Here is a 25,998-nt window from a genome sequence, read left to right on the forward strand (position 1 = left end):
TGGACAATTGAGCCTCATGTTCCTTCCTTTCTTTTCTGAGAATCCAGGAAAATAACCTGCCCCAAAGTTTCTCATGGCCCAAGAAGTAAAGGACAAAAGCAATCTTGTTGAGGTGTCTGTAACCATTTTTTGGTGTATATTGGGGTGGCCATTAAGAGACAGATGCCACGATAAGGGGCTGGCTTCTTATTCCTTGTATGTCTGAGGGCAGAAAACGGGGAGGCACCGGCTGCTCTGCAGAAGAATGAGAAGGACCACCATTTCCATGGAACCTATGGGTTAAGGTTCTTAGTTGCAACAACAGGACCCACTCCAGTTAGTTGAATTAGAATATGAATTTTTAAAAATATAAGGCCAGACTGTTTGAAGCCACAGATGTTCAACATCAATGTGGCAGAGGGGCTTCCTTAGAGGAAAGACCTCTCCCACCACCAATGCTGAGAACAGGATGCCACAAATTTTACTTTTGCTGGCATAAGGAGAGCAGAGATGGTGGGGTGGAGGATGAAGGTAAGGATGCAGTGAGGAAGAAAATTAGGACAAGAATCGTGAATTCAGATCCCAGGCTCTACAGTCACTCCAGTCGTGAGGACCTTTGCTCCTGCATTCATTCCTTCTTTCCTCAAATATTCATGGACTGTCTCTTTTGTGTCAGGCTGTGTGCGAAGTGCAAGGGATGAAGAGAAGACTTGCTCTCATGGTGCTTAGAGCCAACTTGGTGAGACAGAGCTAAAGCAAGTTGACCCATGGGGGAAGGAAAGAGGCAGATTTCTGCTGAGGAGGGTGGGGATGAGACGGAAGAGGAGGAGGTGAACTGCTTTAGAAGCAGCCACAGTCCAGCCCTGGGTGGGTCCTCCTCAGAATTCAGCAGCGGTTTACAGGTCCTCTGCAAAAGGAAATAAACTTGCTGCTTGACCTCTCTGAAGCCCCAGATCTGGGCACTGTACACCCTGATAGGTCCTAGACCATCCTAGAACTTGTTGGTAGGTCCTCCCAGGACCGGAATGAACAACAAGAAGGAGGTGAGTTTTCCAAGCCTAGCTGGGATGTGCAGGAACACTGCAGACCTGCTCTGTAGAGTGGCTGACTCAGCGTTACCTTCTGAGAAAAGGGAAGGAGGCTCAGATTATGAAGACGGGGCTTCTAGGGGTGACCTTCTGCCAAGCTGGGCCATGGAGGACTTGCTCAGTCCATGGTTTCAAAGGACATTGCTGCCACTTCTCCTGGGAGGCAGAGAGGAAAAAAGTCACTGTGGGGGTGTGAGGGGTGTGGGACCCCCTGAGCTCCACCTCTCTCCCCAGCCCTTCCCCTCCCACGTGCCCTGTCCCCTGTCTTACCTCAGGGCCCGATGGTCCCACCGCAGGTCCTCACGCAGTCTTCCCCCATCTTGAAGTTGTTGTTCTCAGCATTGCGGCCACCATATACAAAGGTCTCGCAGAACCAGGACTTGGTGTCGTGGAAGTACCTGAAGTACAGGAAGTACCTGATGATTTTGACCTTGCAGGGATCTGTGTATGGAGGCTCTAGGCAGAAGACAGGCTGCAGGGATGGGAGGGCCTCTGGGTCAGAGAGGAGGAGGGTCATCACCGCTTGCTCTACAAGGTCAACAACTGAAACCACCAGTTTGTTTGCCGTAGAGAGTAGTAAGGGTGCCAGAATGTGAAATGTGAAAAGGCTATTTGATGCCCTGCTTTCCAGGACATTATCTTTAATGTTTTTAGGCATGACAATGACAGGGTAATATTGTAAATAATTACATACCCTTAATGAATATTATAGATTAGTTGGCATGAGGCCACTGATTAGGTTCAAAGAACAACAAAAATGGAGGATGTATATTAAGAAAATTCTCCATGTGTGGTCAGTTATTGGAGCTGGGCAATGGGCCCATGGGTTTTATAATACTATTCTCATACTTGTGTGTGTGGTTGAAAGTTGCCACCATTAAAAAGAAAGTGTTGAGGACTTCCCTGGTGGCACAGTAGTTAAGAATCTGCCTGACACTGCAGGGGATATGGGTTCGATCCCTGGTCCAGGAAGTTCCCACAGGCCGTGGAGCAGCTAAGCCCGTGCACCACCTACTAAGCCTGCGTTCTAGATCCCGCGAGCCACAACTACTGAGTCCGCGTGCCACAACTACTGAGCCCGTGTGCCACAAGTACTGAAACCCACGTGCCTAGAGCCCATGCTCCACAAAGAGAGAAGCCACCGCAATGAGAAGCCCGCACACCACAAAGAAGAGTAGCCCCCACTCACCGCAACTAGAGAAAGCCCACACAGCAACAAAGACCCAATGCAGCCAAAAATAAATAAATAAATTTATTTAAGAAAAAGGTGTGAAGGAATCATGATCTGATGGAGAAAGGCATGGAAGAAAACACACCAGTGTGTTTACATTGATTAACTCATGCGGGCTGGAATAATGGAATATTGAGGGAAGATTGTGACATATAAAAATTTGAATTTTGTCTTCATCCTATTCCTGGCACAGAGCTCCTAAAACTGTTGGAATTTCCTAAGAGATGAGAATGAAAAAGGAGTCTTTTATCATGTGAGGGGGTTGACTTTCGTAAAGCCCCAACCTAAACCAAAAATGGGGACTGGTTGCCAGGGGAACCAACTGTCTCATTAGGGAATGGGAATTTTCATACCCACCCTTCCACCTTTTTCTGTCCCCACACCTCAGGTGCAGGAGAGGGGTTGAAGGTTGAATCAATCACAAACGGGTAAAGATTTAATGAATCATGATTTGTGATGAAGCCTCCATAGAAATCTCAAGAGAGCAAGTCATTCATATTATTCAAGAGAACTGGGGTGGACCCAGGGAACAACATAGGTACACACTCCATCATGGCTCACCTGGACCACAGCAGCAGCCTGCCCATGAGCCTCTGTCTCTGCCCTTCGCCCCCTAGAGGCCACTCTCTGCACTGCAGCCACAGAGACCCTGATAGAACCCTGAGTCCTATCCCATTGCTCCCAACACCAATCCCTCAGTGACTCCCCAGCTGTCTCACAATCAAAGTTGGATCCTTATAAAGTCCTACAAGGCTCCTCACGACTTACCCCCATGGCCTGCCTCCTCCCCTTCCTCTCCCCTCCCCTTCAGCCACTCAGCTCCAGCCACCCTGGTCCTGGCTGCTTCCAAACACAGGAGGCACGTTTTTTTTTTTGCAGCCTCTTCTCAACGCCTCCTTATCACAGAGGGTTTCACTGACCAGTCTACAGAAGGAGCACAGCCTCCTTTATCCCCATCGCTCTCTTCAAAACACTCATCTCAACCTGGCATAGGACTTTTTCCCTTTCTTTATTGTCTGTCTCCCTCTTAGAAGTCAGATTATTTTACTATATTTTGTTTACAGCTGTTTCCCTACACTAAGAATGATGCGTTTTAGGAACAAAAAGCATAAATATTTGATAAATATTTGTCTAAGAAATGAATTTCCCATTTCATACTCATGCCAAGTGCATAGTCATTGAAGAAACTGGAAATAGTAACCTTCTTGTTAGTGAAATGTCTATTTGGTGATGGGGCATGTCTATATAATTATGAGACAACCTCTAACATTGTATATCCTAAAAGGAAAATAAAATAGTAGTCTGTTGGGGGGCAAGGGGAAGGGTCTAGAGTTTTGACTAATATGGTACCAGCCTGGAAAAAAGTCTGGGCCCCACCTGCAAAAACACAAAAGTACTGCATTTCTTGCTCTCCCTGTAGTTGCCTCAGAAAGGGAAGAAGTTAGGTGTCACTCAACTTTCTGATTAATTTCATAAAAAAGAAATGATAATTATTTGACATAAGTTTCTTTTGGGGAGGGTGGTGAAGAAATGCAGGCAGACAATCTTTCCAACTAAGATATTTAGGTGGAAAATGGACATCACTGACCATGAAATGGGGAGACTCTTTATACTCAAGATTGGTTATCCTTTCAAAAAACTCATGTAACATGGTCCCGCTGTTCAGGTAAGGAAACTGCAGAAGACTTGTCCCAGGACACATGACATGCGGGTGGTAGGATCAGGAAAAGATACTATCATATCACAACCCATTTAATAAAGTACCTGATTCTGCCAGGAATTCTGAAAAGCAGATAACCAGTAAGGACTTCTGAGTACACTTTCCCACCCACATACAATAGTCCCCTGTCCCCAGACCTCACCCCAGCCACACATTATAGAGAAGAGTGTGTCCGGGGTTTTTCCCTGACTGCAAATATGTGGTGTCCCTACTAACACCCACTGGGCGGCCCACAAGTCAATTCACTTCTGACACTAAATCTGCGGAGGGAGCCCACACCCCAAAGGTTGAGGGCTCAGTCCCTGAGGACGGCCCCTACTTCAAGTGCCAATCACAAGTCCCGGGGTCACCCATACACGTGACCAACTGGCTATAAATTATAAATTCAGGGCTTCCATGACCCCACCTCCCATATTCAATAATTTATTAGAACCACTCACAAAACTAAGGAAAGCCTTTTACTCAATGTCCCAAGTTATTATAAAAGATAAGACTCAGGGACAGCTCTATGGAGGAGATGTGTAGGGTAAAGGGGGAGCTGGGGGTGCCGAGCCTCCATGCCCTCTCAGAACACCCCCCCTCACAATCCCTTGATGTGTTCACCTCCCCCGAAGCCCTCTGAACCCAGTGTTTATGGGTTTTAATTGAGGGTTTGAGGTAGGCAATTTGATTGAATCATTGGCCATTGGTGACTGAACTCTACCTCAGTACACTCTCCTCTCCCCAGAGGGGTTGGGGGTTGAAGGTTCTAACCCTCTAATCACCAGGTGGGATCTTCCGGAGTCCAGTCCCATCCAGAAGCTATCTAGGGTCCCATCCCTGACTCCTCTCTTGACCTACGAAGACAGTAAATTCCAAGACTTTCAGGAGGCCTGTTTTAGGAACCAGGACAAGGATCAAATGTGAATCTTTTCTTTACATTAAAGTGAGGTTCAGGGACAGGCAGTGACCAGGAACAGAGAGTCTCAAAGATGGGGTCCCTGTTTTGGTACGGTTCGGTGGGTTCCTTTTTTTGAAAGCTGAAACATAATGATTTCTTTTGAGAGTCATGAAATGTCCCTGGAGTTACAACTGCCCAACTTCCCAGGAGAAATCCAGAGAGGCTGTCAGCACCCACCCCACCCCTGCTCCCCAGCCCCTCCCATGGACTCCCCTCATCCCCCCAACCCCTCAGCCTGTAAAGGAGACGTGAGCCAGGACTTACCCTGGGCCTGTTTGCTGGTTTCACTCCCCGGGGTGCCAGCCAAAAGGGTGCCCAGGAGGACGAGAAGGGCTGCAGAGAGGCAGAGCTGACTCATCTTCGTGGCCTTGCAGGAGGGCTTCTGAGGAGAGCAGGGGGCTGACACAGCTTCTGACACCCCACCTGAGGGGTGGGAACAGGCGATAAGGTGGTAAGTGAGTAGGAGATGATCTGGGGTGAGTGCTGTTCCTAGAAATCTTCCCACATAACCAGGCTTCCTGCCTCTGCCTGCTGGGGCCAAATGCCCAGTAACAGCGCTTCTCAGACTTGACTCTGCCTGTGGGTCTTGTTGAAACACAGATTGTGATTCCACAAGTGGAATATTTGTCTGATTTTTTCCTCACGGAGCATCCCAGCACCTAGAGCAGTGCATGGCACATGATGGCCGGTCAGTGGGTGGATGAGAGCAAATCAAAGGACAGAAATGAACAGCAGTGTGTTAGCTCAGGTCCTCACTTTCAGCCTCCTGCAGGGGACATCACATCAGGGGATCAATGCCCTTCACTCCCTTCCACTCCCACCTACCTCAGAAGACAGGTGTAACACAGGGCCACTTCCTGCATCCCTTGAAGAGCATCTCAACTCTATGGACACAAGCTCTTTACCTGGCACTGGTCCATGAGAATGGTGAGCTGGGTGAAGAATATCTCCATCTGGGGGACACATCCTGATTTTCTGGGTAGAAAAAATGTAAGGGACGTGGTCAGAGGGGAAGCAGGGAGCTGAACACGTCTTCACAGCATGACCACTCACCGACGCTCACCTGGCTTCACCAACAGGAGAGCTGCCTGCCTGAGTGGATCTCAGGGGAACTTGGAAGATCGCCTGCAACATTCCTCTTCCCATTCTGGTCTCTCCACCAGTGGTTTTGAGATTGGAGGACCTAAGTTTGCATCTCACATCTCCCTTTTCCTAACTTTGTGATCTGGGGCCAGAAATCTCCAAGAGCCCGGTTTCATCAGGTGCCATATGAGACCCGTGCTGCCCACGTCGTGAGGTTGCTGTGGAAGCAGTGGAGGCAACAGACATATTCCTTCGCCCTGCAAAGTCAGTCCTTGTAATAAGAATAATAGTGAGCTATATGACAGTTAACACTTAGCTTCTTTGACCAGGGAGTCAAATAATGGCAACGTGGGGTGGGAAAAGGGCAGGACCGGGGTAAAGTCAATCACTGAAGCAAGAGGGCTTTCGGTTACCTCTGACGAAGAAGGAGACCTATTTGGAAGGAGACTGTGACTCTCCTCTGGCACTGGGGGAACTTCCTGAGGGTGGACTTCTAGAAGGGGACACTTCATCAATGTTGTTTGTTCCTTTCTTTTCTACAGTAGACAACACATTTAAAAAGTAGTCCGGAGCTAAGGAAACTAAAACTCTATGTGCTTCTAGACAATTTGCTTTGGTAAATGGTGTGCAAAGAACTTTAGCAGCCTAATCAACATGGTCCTCAAAAGGGTCCAAACCTGGAGATTTCTTAAGGCAGATACCATTATCCTATTTTACAAAGAAAGAATCTGTGGCTCAGAGAGGTGAAGTGACTTGCCCAAGATCACACAGCAACATAGTGAGTTACTGAAGCCAATCTCTTTTCATGAATACCAAGTCATTTCCCCATTACACTGTTATAAATTAATAATTATTAATAATAATTAAATAACTTACATATTTATAGTATTACTCTTACTGTTATCAGATCTGATATTCATTAAAAGCTTACTCGGCCAATACATGCACAAAGCATTTAACAAATATATCTTTCTAATTCTCACCACAACGTTATGAGATTGATAGAGAAAGAGAAATGCAGCCTCTGAGTTCCAAGACCTGACCTGGCATCACAGCACGCCTTGTGGTCTCCTCCTCAACAGAAATATTTCAGAAACCTTCAACATCAGACAAGGCCATTCTGTGTCCCTGCCGGATCAAGACAAAAATAGGACATTCAGTAATGATGTTTGAACACTGACAATGTGAGGTAAATTGTACAAACCACCAAAACATCCAAGCATCCCCCTATACTGAGTGACTGCTACGTCTTTACCAAGTACACCTCTAACTTCTATCTAGTCTTCCCTTCTTAGAGTTAAGATAAAGATACCCATTCAGGGCTTCCCTGTTGGCACAGTGGTTGAGAGTCCACCTGCCGATGCAGGGAATGAGGGTTTGTGCCCTGGTCCGGGAGGATCCCGCGTGCCGCAGAGCAGCTGGGCCCGTGAGCCATGGTCGCTAAGCCTGTGCGTCCGGAGCCTGTGCTCCACGATGGGAGAGGTCACAGCAGTGAGAGTCCCACGTACCACAAAAAAAAAAAAAAAAAAGATACCCATTCAGAGAGCCGCCCCACTTCCTGACAGCATCCATCCAGAGCGGAGCCAGATTCCTGAAACACCCCCAAATCACCTAACACAAGCCCACATCCTATAAGCTCTTTCTAACATTCTTTTAATGAGACATCATATTGTTTTCCAAGGTGATTCCCGTTCCTTGCTGCAGCGAGTAATAAACCCAACTAGTTCAACTGAACCAGATTCCCCTCTCTACACTCTACGACTTTAGGCAAAGTGCTTTATTTCTCGTTACCTCAGGTTCCTCCTCTGTAACATGAGGAAATACCAACAGTTGCTCTGCCCTCTTTCAGGATTTTTGAGGATTAGATGAGTTAATATGTGTCAAGTGCTTAGGGTAATGCCTGACACATAGCAGAAGCTAAGTTTTTTCTGCTGTCATTACTCACTATTATTTTCATTACAAGGACTTTGACTTTGCAGGGAGAAGGAATTTATGTCTGCTGCCTCCACTGCTTCCACAGCAACCCTGCGATGTGGGCAGCACGGATCTCAGGTGACACCTGATGACACTGGGGCTCTGGGAGGTTTAAGTCCCCTGGCACAAAGTTAGGAAAAGACAGAGCTGGTACCCAAACTGAGGTCCAAGAATGCCAAAACCACTGGCGGAGAGACAGCAGGAGGGGGGCTCTTGCAGGCGATCTTCCAAGCTCCCCTGAGGTCCACGCAGGCAGGCAGCTCTCCTGTTTCTGAAACCAGGTGAGGGGCGGTGGGAGGTCATGCTGTGGAGACGTGTTCAGCTCCCTGCTTCCCCTCTGCCCACACCCCTTACTCCTTTTTCTACCCAGAAAACACGGTTGCTTCCCCAGAGGACACGCCTTCTTCCAGTTCAGCTTCAGCCTGCACCGCAGTGCCAAGTAAACAGCACGGGTCCATCCAGTTGAGAAGCTGTGGCAGTGGCTACAGGATGGTGTCCTGCGTCACACCTTTCTTCTGAGTTAGGTAGTGGTAGGGGTGCGGGTGACTGGTACTGATGCTGAGATGGGATGACACCTGCAGGAGCTGAAAAGAAGGACCTGAGCGAACATACTTCTGATCACTTATCTGTCCTTTGATTTGCTCTCATCCACCCACTGACCGTCCATCACCTGCCATGCACTGCTCTAGGTGCTGGGACGCTCCCTGAGTCAACATATTGGACAAAATTCCACCTGTGGAATCACAGTCTGTGTTTCCACGAGACCCACAGGCAGAGTCAAGTCTGAGAAGCGCTCTTACTGGGCATTTGGCCCCAGCAGGCAGAAGCAGGTTAGGTGGGGAGATTACACAATAAACAGGACCCAGCCCAGCTCCACCCTTTCCTCACTCCCCTCCTCACTGCCTGTCCCACCCCTCAGCTGGGATATGAAAAGCTCTGTCAGCCCCCAGCTTTCCTCAGAAGCCCTCCTGCAAAGCCACGAACATGAGCCGGCTCTGCCTCTCCATCGCCCTCCTCGTCCTCCTGGGCACCCTGGTGGCCGGCACCCCGGGGGGTAAACACAAGAGCCGTGCCAGAGGTAAGTTCCGGCTCACCTCTCCTCCACAGGCTGGGGAGGGATGAGGGGAGTCCATGGAGGGGCTGGGGAGCAGGGTTGGGGTGGGTGCTGACAGCCTCTCTGGATTTCTCCTGGGAAGTTGGGCAGTTTTAACTCCGGGGACATTTCATGACTCTCAATAGGAAAAAAATTAAAATTAAAAATATATATATCCCACCAAATTTACTGGATCAGGGACCCCCATCTCTGACACTCTCTATTCCTGGTCAGTGCCGTGTCCCTGAACCTCTATGTAGTGTGATAAAAAGATCAATATTTGATCCTTGCCCTGATCCTGGAACAGACCTCCTGAAACGCTTGGATTTACTCTCTTTCATAGGTCACAAGATGAGTCAAGGAAGGCGATCCGAGAGACCTTCAGTCTGGCCTTCAAAAACACTCAGACATGTGTTTAGAGGTTAGAACTTTCAACAGCCCGCATCCCAGCACCTCTGGGGAGAGGGGAGGGTATTGAGATGGAGATCAATCACCAATGACCGACGATTCAATCAATATGCCTATTATTGACACCTCAATAAAAATCCATAAATATTGGGGTTAAGAGAGCTTTCGGGGTGGTGAGCACATGGAGGTGCTGTGAGGGGGTGCGCTCCACTAGGGCACGGGGCCTCCACACACCTCTACTCCCCCTTTGCCCTGCGCATCTCCTCCATTTCGCTGTCCCTGAGCTTTACCCTTTATGATAACCTGGGAACGGTAAGTAAAGGGTTTTCCTGATTTCGGTCACCGCTTCGTTGAGTTATTGAACACAGACGTGGGGTCATGGAGCCTCCGATTTTTAGCCAGTCGGTCACAAGCATGAGTGACTCTGGACCACATGGCTCGCATTTGAAGTGAGGACAGTCTTGAGTCCTCAACCTGTGGGATCTGCAGTAACTCCACCAATTTAGTATCAGAAGTAAATTGAGGGACTTCCCTGGTCCACCGGGTAACACTCCCCCCTTCCAACGCAGGGCTCCTGGGTTCGATCCTTCGTCATGGAATCAGATCCTACACGCCAGAAATAAGAGTTCCCATGCCCCACCTAAAGTTCCCCATATCGCAACTAAAGATTTTGCCTGCCGCAACAAAGATCCCGCGTGCGTAACGAAGATCCAGCAAGCTGCAACAAAGATTCCGCATGCCTCCACAAAGATCCCGAATGCCTCAACCAAGACCTTGCACGTGGCAACAAACATCCCACACCGGGCAACTAAGATCCCACACATGGCCACGAAGATCCCGTGAGCTCCAACTAAGACTTGCCACAGCCAAATACATACATACATACACACATATTAAAAAAAAAAAAAAAGAACTAAATTGACTTGTGGGATGGCTACTGGTTATTGGGGAATTGGTTAATGATGGTGGAGACACCACATACTTGGTGTCAGGGAAAAACCCAGGCTCCCTCTTCCCTGTAATTTTGGGGCTCAGGAGAGGCTTGGGGATGGGGGAGTAATGAACGTGGGACACTGCACCCAGAAAACACTTACCAAGTTACCTGTATTTTCAGAATTCCTGGCAGAATCAGGTAGTATATCAAATGGGTTGTGACATGATAGTACGTTGTCCTGACCCTATCACCCACATGCTGTGTGTCCTGGGACAAGTCATTTGCAGTTTCCTCACCTGAAAGGGGATACATATTACATGGGTTGTTTGAACAGCTTACCAGTCATGCATTTAAAGAGTTTACTCACATTTCATGGCCAACTTTGTCCATTTTCCGCCAAGATGTGTTAATCTGAAAAAACTTCTCTATCTACTTCCTTTGGGCAAGAAAAAATATTTAGGTGTCAAAAAATTACTCCTCTAGGATTAAAATTAATCAGAAAGACGTGGGACCATTGAGCAGAGCAACTGCAGGGAAAGCAAGAAACACAACACTTGTGTGAGCTGCTCCTGGGACCAAGGCTGATACAGTCTTAGTAAAGGCTCAAGGCTCTTTCCCTTGTCCCCTTCTGACTATCATTTTATTACCCTCTCAGGATATAGAATGAGAGGTAGATTGATAATTACGTAGACCTGCCCCATCATCAAGGAGACTTTGCACTAACAGGAATTCCATTATCTCCATTCTATTCAATGACTGTGCGCTTGGCATGAGCATGAAATGGAAGATTCGTTCCCTGGCCATATATTTATTAAGTCCCTACAGGCTTGGCTTTCGGTGTGGGGAAAGAGCTGTAGACAGAATATGGAAAAATACCTTGCCTTCTCAGAGTGAGACCCACAATAGCAAAAGGGGAAATGCTCTGCTAGGTTATGAGTTTTTGAAGGTAGAGAGTGATGGGGATAAAAGAGGCTGTGCTCTTTCCGTAGACTGATCAGAGAAACCCTCTGTGATAAGGGGGCGTTGGAGCAGAGGCTGCAGAAAGAACGTGCCTGCTGTGAACCAGCGGCAGCAATCACCAGGGTGGCTGGAGCTGAGTGGGTGGGAGGGGAGGAGGGCGGAAGGGATGAGACCAAAGAGGTCATGGGGACAGGTCCTGACCAGCCTGGTAGGATGAGAATCGGAATTTGACTGTGAGAGAGATGGGGAGTCACTGAGGGACTGGTCATGGGAGCAATGGGATAGGATCCCTGTGGCTGCAGTGCGGAGAGTGGCCTCTAGGGGACCAAGGGCAGAGACAGAGGCCCAGGGAGCAGGCTGCTGCAGGGGTCCAGGTGAGCAATGATGGAACCAGTACCTATGTTGTTCCCCGGGTCGATGCCAGATTCATGTTCGCAACGTGAATCTCTTCCTCTGTTGAGGTTTCTATGGAGGCTTCATTATCTAGCCATGATGCATTAAATCATTAGCCACTGGTGACTGTTCAACCTCCAGCTCCTCTCCGATCCCTGAGGTTGGGCGGCGGGCTGAACTGTGGACGGGAGGCCACGAGGGAGAGGGTAGGAATGAAACTTGCAACCCTCCTGTCAGGCAGTGGTTTCCCCTGGCAACCAGAGCCCATTCTGGGGTTACTAGGGTCTTCCCAAAAGTCACCTAGTTCACATAACAAAAGACACTTTTATTGCTTTCAGCACTTAGGAAATAGCAAGGTTTGTAAGATCTCTGTGCCAGGATATTACAAAGAACAAATATATATATATATATATATATATATATATATATATTACTTATTATAAGTCACAGTATCAATATAGCGTCCATATTCAATTTAGAGAGTCCCTGCGCCGTAACAAAAGAGAACACACTGGTATGTTTTCTTCATGCCTTTTTCCATTACAGCATGATGTCTTCACATTTTTTTTTGTTTGTTTTTTTTGTTTTTTTTTTTGTGGTACGTGGGCCTCTCACTGCTGTGGCCTCTCCCGTTGCGGAGCACAGGCTCTGGACGCACAGGCTCAGCGGCCATGGCTCACGGGCCCAGCTGCTCCGCAGCATGTGGGATCTTCCCGGACCGGGTCATGAACCCGTGTCCCCTGCATCGGCAGGCGGACTCTCAACCACTGGGCCACCAGGGAAGCCCCACGTTTTTATTAATGGTGGAAACCTTTTACCATACACATAAGTGCAGACAATAGTATTATAAAACCCAGGTACCAGCTCCAATAATTATTGATATATGGAGAATATTTTTACCTGTGTTCTCCTTTTTTCTTTTCTTTTTTTTTTTGGTTAGAGTTTTTTGAAGCTAATCAAGAGCATCATACCAATTAATCTTAAATACTTCATGAAGGAGATATAAACTTTTCCATGATTACCATATCATGGTCACGCCTAGCATCTTAATATTAATGTCTCAGAAAGCAGGTTGGCAAATCGCCTTTTCAATTTGACCAGCCCCCAGAACCCTAACATTCTCTATCGCAAACAAACCGGTGGTTTCAGCTGTGACCTTGTAGACTGACCTGTGATGCCAATCCTCCTAACTGACTCAGAGGCCCTCCCATCTCAGCAGGTTCTCAGCCTGCCTTCTGCCTGGAGCCTCAGTACACGGGTGTCTGCAGGGCCCGGAAGGTCAGGTACTTCTACAACGCCAAGTCCGGGCAGTGCGACATCTTTATACACGGCAGCTGCCGAGGGAAGAAGACCAACTTCCTGGCTGCAAGGACTGCGTGAAGACCTGCGGTGGTCTCGCGGGAATCCAGGAGTAAGAAAGGCGGCAGGGCAGGGTGTGAGGGGAAGGGCTGGGGAAAGAGGTGGAGCTCAGGGGGCCACCCACCATTCACAGCTGCACAGGGTCTTTCCTCCTCGCTGCCTCCCAGGACAAGTGGCTCAGTGTCCTGTGAAACCACACACTGAGCACATCCTCCACGGGCCAGCTTGGCAGAAGGTCACCCCTAGAAGCCCCGTCATGAGAATCTGAGCTTCCTCACATGCTCCCCTTTTTCAGATGGGAACACTGAGTCAGCCACCCTACAGAGCAGGTCTGCAGAGCTCCTGAGCTCCCCACCTAGGCTTGGAAACTCACTTCCTTCTTGCTGGCCATTCTGGTCCTGGGAGGATTGCGGTTGCTCATTTCTGGGAGAGTCGAGGATCTGTCAAGATGGATGGTGTCCAAGTGTGTCCTGCCCCTCTTCCTGCCTCAGTCTGTCCATCTGAGACCAGGGAACAGCAGAGACTCCTCCCAACAGCAGAGACTCCTCTTTTCTCCCCCCTCCTCCCTCACATGTCTGTCTTTCTCTCCCAGTGTCCTCCTCCCTCTGGTCCAGGTTAGAGGCCCCCAGACCCAGAAGCCCCCAAGGGGCCAGTCGACCCTCCACCTCCCACCTCCCTGCTCAAGTGACTGAGTCTCTAGTTTCAAACCTTTCAGACCCTTGGGGCATCTTCAGAGAAATCACAAGGTGGGAACATCACAGGGGTTTATTCTGGATAAAGACCACGGATCCCAACACTGTGGGACCCCAGTCATATCTCTGCTTCCAGTCCTCAGTTTTTCCCTCTGAAAAATGAGAATCTTGGATTCCATGCTATCTAGGGCCCCTTTGTGAAATGGATGGAATGCACCCGGGGCAGGCAGAAGATGTTTATCTGTTTGTGATGCTGTGCCCTGTGAGAGGTACCTTCATATCCAAGACATGAGTGGCCAATTTCTGGCTACGTGATATAACAGCACCTCACTCTTTGGAGCTACACAGTCTTCCTCCTTCCTTGTTTTAATATTTTGAAATTTATTTATTGGGCCGTGCCGCGCATCACATGGGATACAGTTCCCCAATCAGGGATCAAACCCGCACCCCCTGCATTGGAAGCGCAGAGACTTAACCACTGGACCGCCAGGGGAGTCCCTTAGTCTTCCTCTTTAAAAGAGGTGCCATGAGTACTGGGTTTTTTAGGATTATTTTAAGGATTAAAAAGAGAAGCATAAACCAGAGCTTGCAATCTGGCTAGAATATGAGCATTTTTAGCCCACAGAGTACATTTTATAATTTTGAAACATTTGCCAAGATTTAACAGTGGGAGATTTCGTATAAAAGTGAATTTCTGGCACTGTTGGGAAGGTAAATGATTTGGCAACACAGTCCTGCAATTTAACAAGAGCCGTGAGTCTCAAACTTGAGTGAAAATCAGAATCACTGAGCCAGGCGTTCAGACACAGATTTGAGATCTCCACCCGCAGAGTTTTGGTCAGTAGGACAGGGGCGGGACCTGAGTTTCTGCATCAAACAGGTTTCTGGGTTTGCTGTTGGTGCCGCTCAAGGGACCACACTTTGAAAACCATGAACTAAGCTAAGTAGAGCTGCTCTCTTCTCATGAGGGGAACAGTCTCTCCAGTTTCCATAATCCTCACCATGCCTTATTGTTCCCCCTTCCTCACCCCCATTTCACCTACTTCCATCCACATCACTCACCTGACGTGGAAGGAATTCAAAATTGTGACCTCTGGGGTGGGCTTACCGTAAGTGTTCAGTAAAGGGTAGCTTTTTCTTATTTAACAGTCTTATGAAGTGTTATTATTCCTATTTCACAGATGAAGCAACTGAAATTCAGCTAAGGGGAAATGACTTGCTGAAGCAAAAACAGCAGAAAATAGAAAGAAGACACTTGACAAAAACTGTTAGTCATGTGGCCCCAGTTATTTCAATATTACAAATACACAAACACACAAACAACACACAGGCAAATGTATCTGATATTAACATAGATGAAGCATCAAAGATTGCAGACGTGACCTCATGAGAGTAAAATCATTTTTATCAAGAAAAGGAAGAGGGGAAATAGAAAACAGAAGAAGGAAAGGTTAAAAGAGGAGGTTCCATGAGTCAGTTGTAGACATGCCCACCTTAAGGTAACTGTAAACAAGTGACATTGAAGACCTGAGAAATTCCCAGGAGCAAACAGGATGCCTTTCACCATACAATGGAGCTTTCTCCGCTTGGACTGTTGAACCCATTCAAACTCCCTTCTCTCCAAGGAAACTTCTCTCTCTGAGTATATGGGCTCTTTTGTTGCTTTGTCACCTAGCGTCTCTTTGTCCTTTTCCTGATACAGTAGCCTGATTTTGCTTGAGGAATGACTCTTCCTCCACCCAGGACTGGTGGGATTGGGCCGCCTGTCAATCAAAGTGCCTGCCCTACCCCCAGACCAAGAGTGGCCAATCAGATGCTCTCCCTGGAATTTAATCTTGATCGATGAATCCCAAAAGACCTAAAAATGGAGGTCATTCAGAGGTGGCCTGGGAAGACCTTAGTTCTTCCTTGCTTACCATCCTTTCCAAGCTGAGATCCTTTAGCACTCCCCTCAGTCTGTGGGCTGAACTAAATCAATTAGTGCTATGGGTGTCAACAAAAGAGTCCAAAAGGATCTCACTTAAGGGTACAATCAGGAAGGGAGAATGGATGCCCACTACATCCCCACACCGTCGTCACAAATTCCTTCTCTGCTTCCAATAGCCAGAGTCAGTTTCTGTTGTTCATAACCAGCGAGATCTGCTGCCTTTACCAGGGTCACCACCAAGTTCCGCGTTTTTCTATCCAGTGGCCTTTTCTCAGCCATCCTCCTCCTCTAACTCACAGGTAAGGCCCTCATGGCATAAATGCGAACAAAATTCTTTACCAAAATTGGTTTCCACTTGGTCTCAGCACACACAAAAAAATAATAATGAAAAGCAGAGGTTCCCCATTTGAAGAACTTTGAGTATCTTCTGGTGAACCTCCGGGGCTTTTGAACGCACAGATCTCCAACGTCTTTCAAGGAAAATCATGGGAGACAGAGAGTGATAAGCTTGAATATCAGCCCCTGCCAGTGTTGGTTATGTGACCTTGGAGAAGGGCTGAAACCTCTGAGCTTCAGCGTGTATCACTCTAAAACAGAAGCAAAACTTATTAGAATTATTGCAATATTGAGAGATTAGGATGTATGTGCAGGGCTTGGCACATAGTAGGTTGTCAATAGGTGGTAAAGGGTGTTTTATATTATTAATTCTACCTCTCTCAGAGTTACTTAGACATTCTCATCGACTCAGTGACTTTTACCAGCACATCAGGACAGGGAACTCACGTTGCTACTTTCACCCTCTGAGGTACTAGCAATACTTCCACCTTCTCTGAGCCTCAGTTTCCTTCTATGTAAATGGAAGGATGACTCCCTCTCTATGGACACAATTCAAGATCTATATGTGCTCACAAATGTATAATGCTAGCAAATTGAATAGGCCACACTGCTAGTAAATTGGCAGAGCCAGAGTTTGAAGCCATGGAGTCTGATCAAAGGTTTCAGTCATCACATATTTTATCCCTAATAAACATTTCATGAACAAGGGAATGAATGAATCAACGTCTACTCAACTTCTTTGCCTAAGTGTTCTAGAAGCACCATGGACTCAACGTTGACCAAACTGAATTTATTGTCCTTCCTTCTAAAGACTTGCTTCCCCTATCTTCCCCGAGAAGGCTGAGTGCTGTCCTTCATTCTACCTTTCTCTCACCCCCTGTGAGCAGTCTCATAGCAAAGTCCGTTGGTTGTACCTCCTCAGTTCTCAGCTGAAAGTTCACTTCAGAATAAGATGCAGACACCTGATCCTAGAACTGCCCCACTTCCTGACAGTGTCCATCCTGAGCAAAGCCAGCTTCCTGAAACTCTCCTGCAAATAACCTCAGGGAAACCCACATCCTGTAAGTCCTTCAACTTCCTCTTAATGAGATGCCATATCATTCCTTGTCCATTGCTCCAGTGAGTAATAAGCCCAACTCATTCAGTTTGTAAGTGGACTGTTTCTAGTGGTCTGTGGTTGGAAACATTGACAGGTATAAGACTTTTTCCTTATTGTGTAATTATTGTCTCCCCACATAAGCAGGCTTCCTGCTTCTGCCAGCTGGGCCCAAATGCCCAGTAACAGCACTTCTCAATGATCCCCTGCAAACCACCCCCAACTCTGGTCTCTCCACCAGTGGTTTTGGGATTGGAGGACCTCAGTTTGCATCCCACCTCTCCCTTTTCCTAACTCTGTGACCTGGGGCCAGAAATCTCCCAGAGCCCCGTGTCATCAGGTACCGCGTGAGACCCGTGCTGCCCATGTCGTGAGGTTCCTGAGGAAGCAGTGGAGGCAACAGACATATATTCTGTCTCCCTGCAACGTCAAAGTCCTTGTAATAAGAACAATAGTGAGCTATATGACAGTTAACACTTAGCCCCTTTGATCAGGGGGTAAAATAAAGGCAAGGTGAGGTGGGAAAAGGGCAGGATAGGGGTAAGGTCAATCACTGAAGCAAGAGGGTTTTTGGTTACCTCTGACGAAGAAGGAGACCTATTTGGAAGAGAGACTGTGGCTCTCCTCTGGCACTGGGAGAACTTCATGAGGGTGCACTTCTAAAAGGGGACACTTCAGCAATCAATGCTATTTGTTCCTTTACTACAGTCGACATCACATTTAAAAAGCAGTCAGGAACCAAGGAAACTAAACCTCTATGTGCTTCTAGAAAATTTGCTTTTGTAAGTGGTGTGCAGAGAACTTTAGCAGCCTAATCAACATGGTCCTCAAAAGGGCCCAAACCTGGGGATTTCTTAAGGCACATACCATCATCCTCTTTTACAAAGAAAGAATCTGTGGCTCAGAGAGGTGAAGTGACTTGCCCAAGATCACACAGCAACATAGTGAGTTACTGAAGCCAATCTCTTTTCATGAATACCAAGTCATTTTCCCATTCACTGTTATAAATTAATAATTATTAAATAACATATATTTATAGTAGTACTCTTACCGTTATCTGATTACACATTCACTAAAAGTTTATTCTGCCAATACTTGTACAAAGCATTTAACAAATATCATATCTTTTTAACTGTCATCACAACTTTATGAGATTGATAGAGAAAGAGAAATGCAGCCTCTGAGTTCTAAGACCTGACCTGACATCACAGTGCACCTTATGTTCTCCTCCTCAACAGAAATATTTCAGAAACCTTCAACATCAGACAAGGTCATTCTGTGTGCATGATGGAGCAAGACAAAAATAGGACATTCGGTAATGATGTTTGAACACAGACAAAAAGAGGTAAATTATACAAACCACCAAAATATCCAAGCATCTCCCTGTATTGAGTGACTGCTGCGTCTTTACCAAGTACAGCTGTAACCTCTACCTAGTCTTCCCTTCTCAGAGTTAAGATACCCATTCAGAGAAATGCCCCACGTCCTGAGAGCATCCACCCAGAGCAGAGCCAGCTTCCTGAAACACACCCGCCCCCCCGCCAACCAAATCACCTAACACAAGCCCTCATCCTATAAGTTCTATCTAACATTCTCTTAATGAGACATCATATTGTCTTCCAAGGTGATTCTTATTCCTTGCTGCAGTAATAAACCCAACTAGTTCAACTAGGAAAGGGAGTGTTTCTAGGTGTCTCTGGCTAGTTAAAAAGTACAAGCTAGGGCTTCCCTGGTGGCGCAGTGGTTGAGAGTCCGCCTGCCGATGCAGGGGACGCGGGTACGTGCCCCGGTCCGGGAAGATCCCACATGCCGCGGAGCGGCTGGACCCGTGAGCCATGGCCGCTGAGCCTGCGCGTCCGGAGCCTGTGCTCTGCAGCGGGAGAGGCCACGACAGTGAGAGGCCCGCGTACCGCAAAAAAAAAAAGTACAAGCTAGAGACGTCTCTGGCTAGTTAAAAAGTACAAGCATTATCCTTATTTTATAATTAAAGAAAGTAAAGCGGAGAGATGTTGGGAAATTTGCCCAAGACTATAAGGAAGTGAGTAACAGAATCGGCGCCATCTGCGTCCTTGTTTATTTGAATACTATGCTTGCTGTGGTCCCCGTGCCTCACTGTCCTCGGCTGTAGTGAAGCAGATACTCTCGGTTCTCCAAAGGTGCCTCCAGCCCGCATCTTCCCAGAGGCAGGAGCGTGAAAACACTGTCAAAGTCGCTCTACTTGGAGCTGGGACCTGCTGTGTTACAAAACTCATACGGCAGCTAAGTGACATCTCCGTGTCACCGCGTCCTCCCTTGAAGGATTCTTAGGATGATTAATAGAAGAATGCGGGCAAAATGTTAACACAGAGCCAGGCACACTGAAAGTAAGAAGCCCCCTCCCCACACATGACCTCAGTCTAGGGGATTCCTACTGCAAATGGACAACTGAGTCTCATGCTCCTTTCTTTGTCCTTCTGAGAGTCCAGGAGAACAACCTCTACACCCAAATTTGACCTGGCCCAAGAAGTAAAGAAAGAAGGCTTTCATGTTGAGGTGTCTCTCACCCGGGTTTTTGTGTAGCTTGGGGTGGCCATTAAGAGGTAGATGGTGCTGTAGTGGGTGTGCTTCCTATACCTGGCAGGGCCCAGTGTGAGGACAGGAAAAGGGGAGGTGCCTGCCGCTCTGCAGAAGACTGTGAAGGACCAGCATCTCCGTGGACCCTAGTGATGAAGGTTCTTAGGGCAAACCACAGAATCCACTCCAGTTAGTTTAATTTGAATTTATTGGAATATAAGCCAGACTGTTTGAAGCCACAGGAGGAAAATGTACAACATCACTGTGAGGGAAAGGGGCTTCTTTATTGAAAAGACCTCTGCCACCACTGATGCTGAGAACTGGATTCCAGAATTTCCACCTTGGCCACCCACAAGGAGAGCAGTGATGGTGGGGTGCAGGATGAAGGTGAGGACGCAGTGAGGATGTGGCTTGAGGCGAGAATCCTGACATGAGGAATGTGCTCTTGCATTCCTTCCTTCCTTCCTTAAATAATTATGGACCGTCTCCTTTAGGCCAGGACCTGTGCTAAGTGCTAGGGATAAAGGGAAGACTTGCTCTCATGGTGCTTAGAATCTACTGGATGAGACAGAACTAAGGCAAGTAGACCCATGTTGGGAAGGAGAGAGGCAGGGTTCTGCTGAGGAGGGTGGGGTTGAGACGGACTCAGAAGAGACCACGCTGTTTCAGAAGCAGCCACAGCCCAGCCCCACGTGGCTCCTCCTTGGACTTCAGAGTTTCGGGGTGGTACAGTTCGAAGGTCCTCTGCAAAAAGAAAGGAACTTGCTGATTGACATCTCTGAAGCCCCAGACCTGGACACCGCTGACCTTGACAGATCCTAGACTTTCCCAGAAATATGCAGCCAAAGTCCACCCAGGACCAGAATGACCAAGAAAAAGGAAGTGAGTTTTTCAAGCCTAGGTGGGGAGCTCAGGAGAACTTCGGACATGCTCTGTAGGGTGGCTGACTCAGTGTTTCCATCTGAAAAAGGGGAGCATGTGAGGAAGCTCAGATTCTCATGACGGGGCTTCTAGGGGTGACCTTCTGCCAAGCTGGCCCGTGGAGGATGTGCTCAGTGTGTGGTTTCACAGGACACTGAGCCACTTGTCCTGGGAGGCAGCGAGGAGGAAAGACCCTGTGCAGCTGTGAATGGTGGGTGGCCCCCTGAGCTCCACCTCTTTCCCCAGCCCTTCCCCTCACACCCTGTCCTGCCCCCTTCCTTACCCGTGGGTCCCCACATGACCACCGCAGGTCTTCATGCAGTCCTCTGGCGTCAGGAAGTTGTTCTTCTTCCCACGGCAGCCACCGTATATAAAGATGTCGCACTGCCCGGACTTGGCGTTGTAGAAGTACCTGACCTTCCGGGCCCTGCAGGGACCCGTGTACTGAGGCTCCAGGCAGAAGGCAGGCTGAGAACCTGCTGAGATGGGAGGGCCTCTGAGTCAGTTAGGAAGATTGGCATCACAGGTCAGTCCACAAGGTCACAGCTGAAACCACCGGTTTGTTTGCAATAGAGAATGTTAGGGTTCTGGGGGCTGGTCAAATTGAAAAGGCGATTTGCCAACCTGCTTTCTGAGACATTAGTATTAATGATGCTAGGCGTGACCATGATATGGTAATCATGGAAAAGTTTATATCTCCTTCATGAAGTATTTAAGATTAACTGGTATGATGCTCTTGATTAGCTTTAAAAAACTCTAACCAAAAAACAAAAAGAAAAGAAAAAAGGAGAACACAGGTAAAAATATTCTCCATATATCAATAATTATTGGAGCTGGTACCTGGGTTTTATAATACTATTGTCTGCACTTATGTGTATGGTAAAAGGTTTCCACCATTAATAAAAATGTGAAGACATCATGCTGTAATGGAAAAAGGCATGAAGAAAACATACCAGTGTGTTCTCTTTTGTTACGGCACAGGGACTCTCTAAATTGAATATGGACGCTATATTGACACTGTGACTTATAATAAGGAATATATATATATATATATATTTGTTCTTTGTAATATCCTGGCACAGAGATCTTACAAACCTTGCTATTTCCTAAGTGTCTTTTGTTATGTGAACTAGGTGACTTTTGGGAAGACCCTAGTAACCCCAGAATGGGCTCTGGTTGCCAGGGGAAACCACTGCCAGACAGAAGGGTTGCAACTTTCATTCCTACCCTCTCCCTCGTGGCCTCCCGTCCACAGTTCAGCCCGCCGCCCAACCTCAGGGATCGGAGAGGAGCTGGAGGTTGAACAGTCACCAGTGGCTAATGATTTAATGCATCATGGCTAGATAATGAAGCTTCCATAGAAACCTCAACAGAGGAAGAGATTCACGTTGCGAACATGAATCTGGCATCGACCCGGGGAACAACATAGGTACTGGTTCCATCATTGCTCACCTGGACCCCTGCAGCAGCCTGCTCCCTGGGCCTCTGTCTCTGCCCTTGGTCCCCTAGAGGCCACTCTCCACACTGCAGCCACAGGGATCCTATCCCATTGCTCCCATGACCAGTCCCTCAGTGACTCCCCATCTCTCTCACAGTCAAATTCCGATTCTCATCCTACCAGGCTGGTCAGGACCTGTCCCCATGACCTCTTTGGTCTCATCCCTTCCGCCCTCCTCCCCTCCCACCCACTCAGCTCCAGCCACCCTGGTGATTGCTGCCGCTGGTTCACAGCAGGCACGTTCTTTCTGCAGCCTCTGCTCCAACGCCCCCTTATCACAGAGGGTTTCTCTGATCAGTCTACGGAAAGAGCACAGCCTCTTTTATCCCCATCACTCTCTACCTTCAAAAACTCATAACCTAGCAGAGCATTTCCCCTTTTGCTATTGTGGGTCTCACTCTGAGAAGGCAAGGTATTTTTCCATATTCTGTCTACAGCTCTTTCCCCACACCGAAAGCCAAGCCTGTAGGGACTTAATAAATATATGGCCAGGGAACGAATCTTCCATTTCATGCTCATGCCAAGCGCACAGTCATTGAATAGAATGGAGATAATGGAATTCCTGTTAGTGCAAAGTCTCCTTGATGATGGGGCAGGTCTACGTAATTATCAATCTACCTCTCATTCTATATCCTGAGAGGGTAATAAAATGATAGTCAGAAGGGGACAAGGGAAAGAGCCTTGAGCCTTTACTAAGACTGTATCAGCCTTGGTCCCAGGAGCAGCTCACACAAGCGCTGTGTTTCTTGCTTTCCCTGCAGTTGCTCTGCTCAGTGGTCCCACGTCTTTCTGATTAATTTTAATCCTAGAGGAATAATCATTATTTGACACCTAAATATTTTTCTTTCCCGAAGGAGGTATGTAGAGAAATTTTTTCAATAACACATCTTGGTGGAAAATGGACAAAATTGGCCATGAAATGTGTTTAAACTCTTTAAATTCATGAGTGGTAAGCTGTTCAAAAACCCATGTAACGTGGTTCCCCTGTTCAGTGAGGATACTGCAGAAGACTCGCCCCAGGACACACGGCATGTGGGTCGTAGGGTCAGGACAAGATACTGTCATGTCACAACCCATTAGATAAACTACCTGATTCTGCCAGGAATTCTGAAAATACAGGTAACTGGTAAGAGTTTCTGGCTGCAGTGTCCAGCTTTCATTATTCCCCTGTCCCAAGCCTCACTGGAGCCCCCAGATCACAGGGAAGACTGAGTCTGGTTTTTCCCTGACACCAGATAGGTGGCGTCTCTACCAACACCAAACAATTCCCTAAACACCCACTCGGCATCCCAGAAGGCAATTCACTTCTGATACTAAATCCATGGAGTTAGTGCAGATCCCGCAGGTTGAGGGCTCAAGACTGTCCTCACTTCAAATGTGAGCCATGTGGTCCGGAGTCACTCATGCTTGTGACCGACTGGCTAAAAATCGGAGGTTCCATGACCCCACCTCCATGTTCACTAACCAATAGAAGTGAAGACAGAACTCAGGAAAACCCTTTACTTACCGTTCCCAGGTTATCATAAAGGGTAAAGCGCAGGGACAGCGAAATGGAGGAGATGCGCAGGGCAAAGGGGGAGTAGAGGTGTTTGGAGGCCCCGTGCCCTAGTGGAGTGCAACCCCTCACAGCACCTCCATGTGTTCACCACCCCGAAAGCTCTCTGAACCCCAATATTTATGGATTTTTTATTGAGGTGTCAACAATAGGCATATTGATTGAATCATCGGCCATTGGTGATTGATCTCCGACTCAATACCCTCCCGTCTCCCCAGAGATGCTGGGATGCGGGCTATTGAAAGTTGTAACCTCTAAACACATGACTGGGTTGTTTTGGAGACCAGCCCCATCCTACAGGTCTCTCCATGGCCTTCCTTTTCTCACCTCATTACCAAAAAAAACCTCAGTAAATTCCAGGAGTTTCTGGAGGTCTGTTCCAGGATCAGGGCAAGGATCAAATATTGATCTTTTTATTACACTACAGTGAAGTTCAGGGACATGGCAATGACCAGGAATAGAGAGTCTCAGAGATGGGATTCCTGATCTGGTAGAGGTAGGCGGCATATATATTTTTTAATTTTAATTTTAATTTTTTTTCCTATTGAGAGTCAGGAAATGTCCCTGGAGTTAAAACTGCCCAACTTCCCAGGAGAAATCCAGAGAGGCTGTCAGCATCCACCCCACCCCTGCTCCCCAACCCCTTCCACGGACTCCCCTCACTCCCCCCTCCCCCCAGCCTGTAGAGGAGAGGTGGGTCAGGACTTACCCTGGACCTGGTTGCTCGTTTCACCCCCCGGGGTGCAGGCCACCAGGGTGCCCAGGAGGACGAGGAGGGCGATGGAGAGGCAGAGCCGGCTCATGTTCGTGGCTTTGCAGGAGGGCTTCTGAGGAAAGCTGGGGGCTGACAGAGCTTTTCATATCCCAGCTGAGGGGTGGGACAGGCAGTGAGGAGGGGAGTGAGGAAAGGGTGGAGCTGGGCTGGGTCCTGTTTATTGCGTAATCTCCCCACCTAACCTGCTTCTGCCTGCTGGGGCCAAATGCCCAGTAAGAGCGCTTCTCAGACTTGACTCTGCCTGTGGGTCTCGTGGAAACACAGATTGTGATTCCACAGGTGGAATTTTGTCCAATATGTTGACTCAGGGAGCATCCCAGCACCTAGAGCAGTGCATGGCAGGTGATGAGTGAATGAGAGCAAATCAAAGGATGGATAAGTGAACAACAGTGTGTTAGCTCAGGTCCTCCTTTTCAACTCCTGCGGGTTTCATTACAGATGGGAATTATGTGTTTCACCCTCACCCCTACCACTGCCTAACTCAGAAGACAGGTGTGACACAGGACACCTTCCTGCAACCATTGCCACAGCTTCTCAGCTGGATGGACACTTGCTGTTTACCTGGCACTGGCCCAGGCAGAAGCGCTCCTGAGGCAGCAACCCTGTTTTCTCAGTAGAAAAAGGAGTAAGGGGTGTGGGCAGAGGGGAAGCAGGGAGCTGAACACGTCTCCACAGCATGACCTCCCATTTCCCCTCACCGGGTTTCAGAAACAGGAGAGCTGCCTGCCTGAGTGGACCTCAGGGGAGCTTGGAAGATCGCCCACAATAGCCTCCATCCTCCTGTCTCTCCCCCAGTGGTTTTGGAACCATAGGACCTCAGTTTGGGTACCAGCTCTGCCTTTTCCTAACTCTGTGCCCTGAAGACTTAAATCTCCCAGAGCCCTGTGTTTTCAAGTGTCACATGAGGTCAATGCTGTCAGTATCATGCGTTTCTGTGGGAGAAGTGGAGGCAATAGACATATATTCTTCTCCCTGAGAAGTCAAAGTCCTTTGTAATAATAATAATAATGTCATTACAGCAGATAAAACTTAGCTGCTTCTATGTGTCAGACATTATCCTAACTACTTGACATATATTAACTCATCTAATCCTCAAAAATCTTAAAAGAGGTGGTGAGGAATTTTTGATATTTCCTCATGTTACAGAGGAGGAACCTGAGGTAACAAGAAAGAATTTGCCTAAACATATAGAGTGTAGAGAGAGTATCTGAACCCAGGGATCCGGCTTCAGAGTCTGTGCACCATGCACTCTACTGCTTTGTAAGCTGAAACTCTAGGCACATGTGAGGGCTTACACACCCCAATCTCTTCACTCACTCCCATACATTCACTCCCAGTTACACACATGTAGCACCAAGCCACACACCCCCTCACTCACCTACAGACATGCATTCTTCCACAAACACACACACACAGACACACACACACACACACACACACCCTGTGCTCCACTTCCAGGGTCAAGGAGAAGGGAGCTGGCTCA

General features: G+C 47.9%; 2 protein-coding genes and 1 pseudogene across 2 annotated transcripts; 1 reads left to right on the forward strand and 2 right to left on the reverse strand.

The window, feature by feature from the left end:
* Nucleotides 1-1,338: 1,338 nt before the first annotated feature.
* On the reverse strand, nt 1,339-5,911 carry LOC136135424 (spleen trypsin inhibitor I pseudogene; annotated as a pseudogene).
* Nucleotides 5,912-8,999: 3,088 nt separating this feature from the next.
* On the forward strand, nt 9,000-13,183 carry LOC136135555 (pancreatic trypsin inhibitor-like). The gene is made up of 2 exons (XM_065893447.1): nt 9,000-9,093; nt 13,023-13,183. The coding sequence occupies exons 1-2, from the start codon at nt 9,000-9,002 to the stop codon at nt 13,181-13,183; spliced, it is 255 nt and encodes an 84-aa protein (XP_065749519.1).
* Nucleotides 13,184-19,322: 6,139 nt separating this feature from the next.
* Nucleotides 19,323-24,543, reverse strand: LOC136135425 (pancreatic trypsin inhibitor-like). The gene is made up of 3 exons (XM_065893301.1): nt 24,450-24,543; nt 20,971-21,163; nt 19,323-19,386 (listed from the first exon to the last, which is right to left on the reverse strand). Exons 1-3 carry the CDS (start codon nt 24,541-24,543, stop codon nt 19,323-19,325), a joined length of 351 nt encoding a protein of 116 aa, XP_065749373.1.
* Between the last annotated feature and the right edge of the window lie 1,455 nt (nt 24,544-25,998).

The sequence above is a fragment of the Phocoena phocoena genome, chromosome 15 (assembly GCF_963924675.1).
Source record: "Phocoena phocoena chromosome 15, mPhoPho1.1, whole genome shotgun sequence".
NCBI classification, from domain to species: domain Eukaryota; kingdom Metazoa; phylum Chordata; class Mammalia; order Artiodactyla; family Phocoenidae; genus Phocoena; species Phocoena phocoena.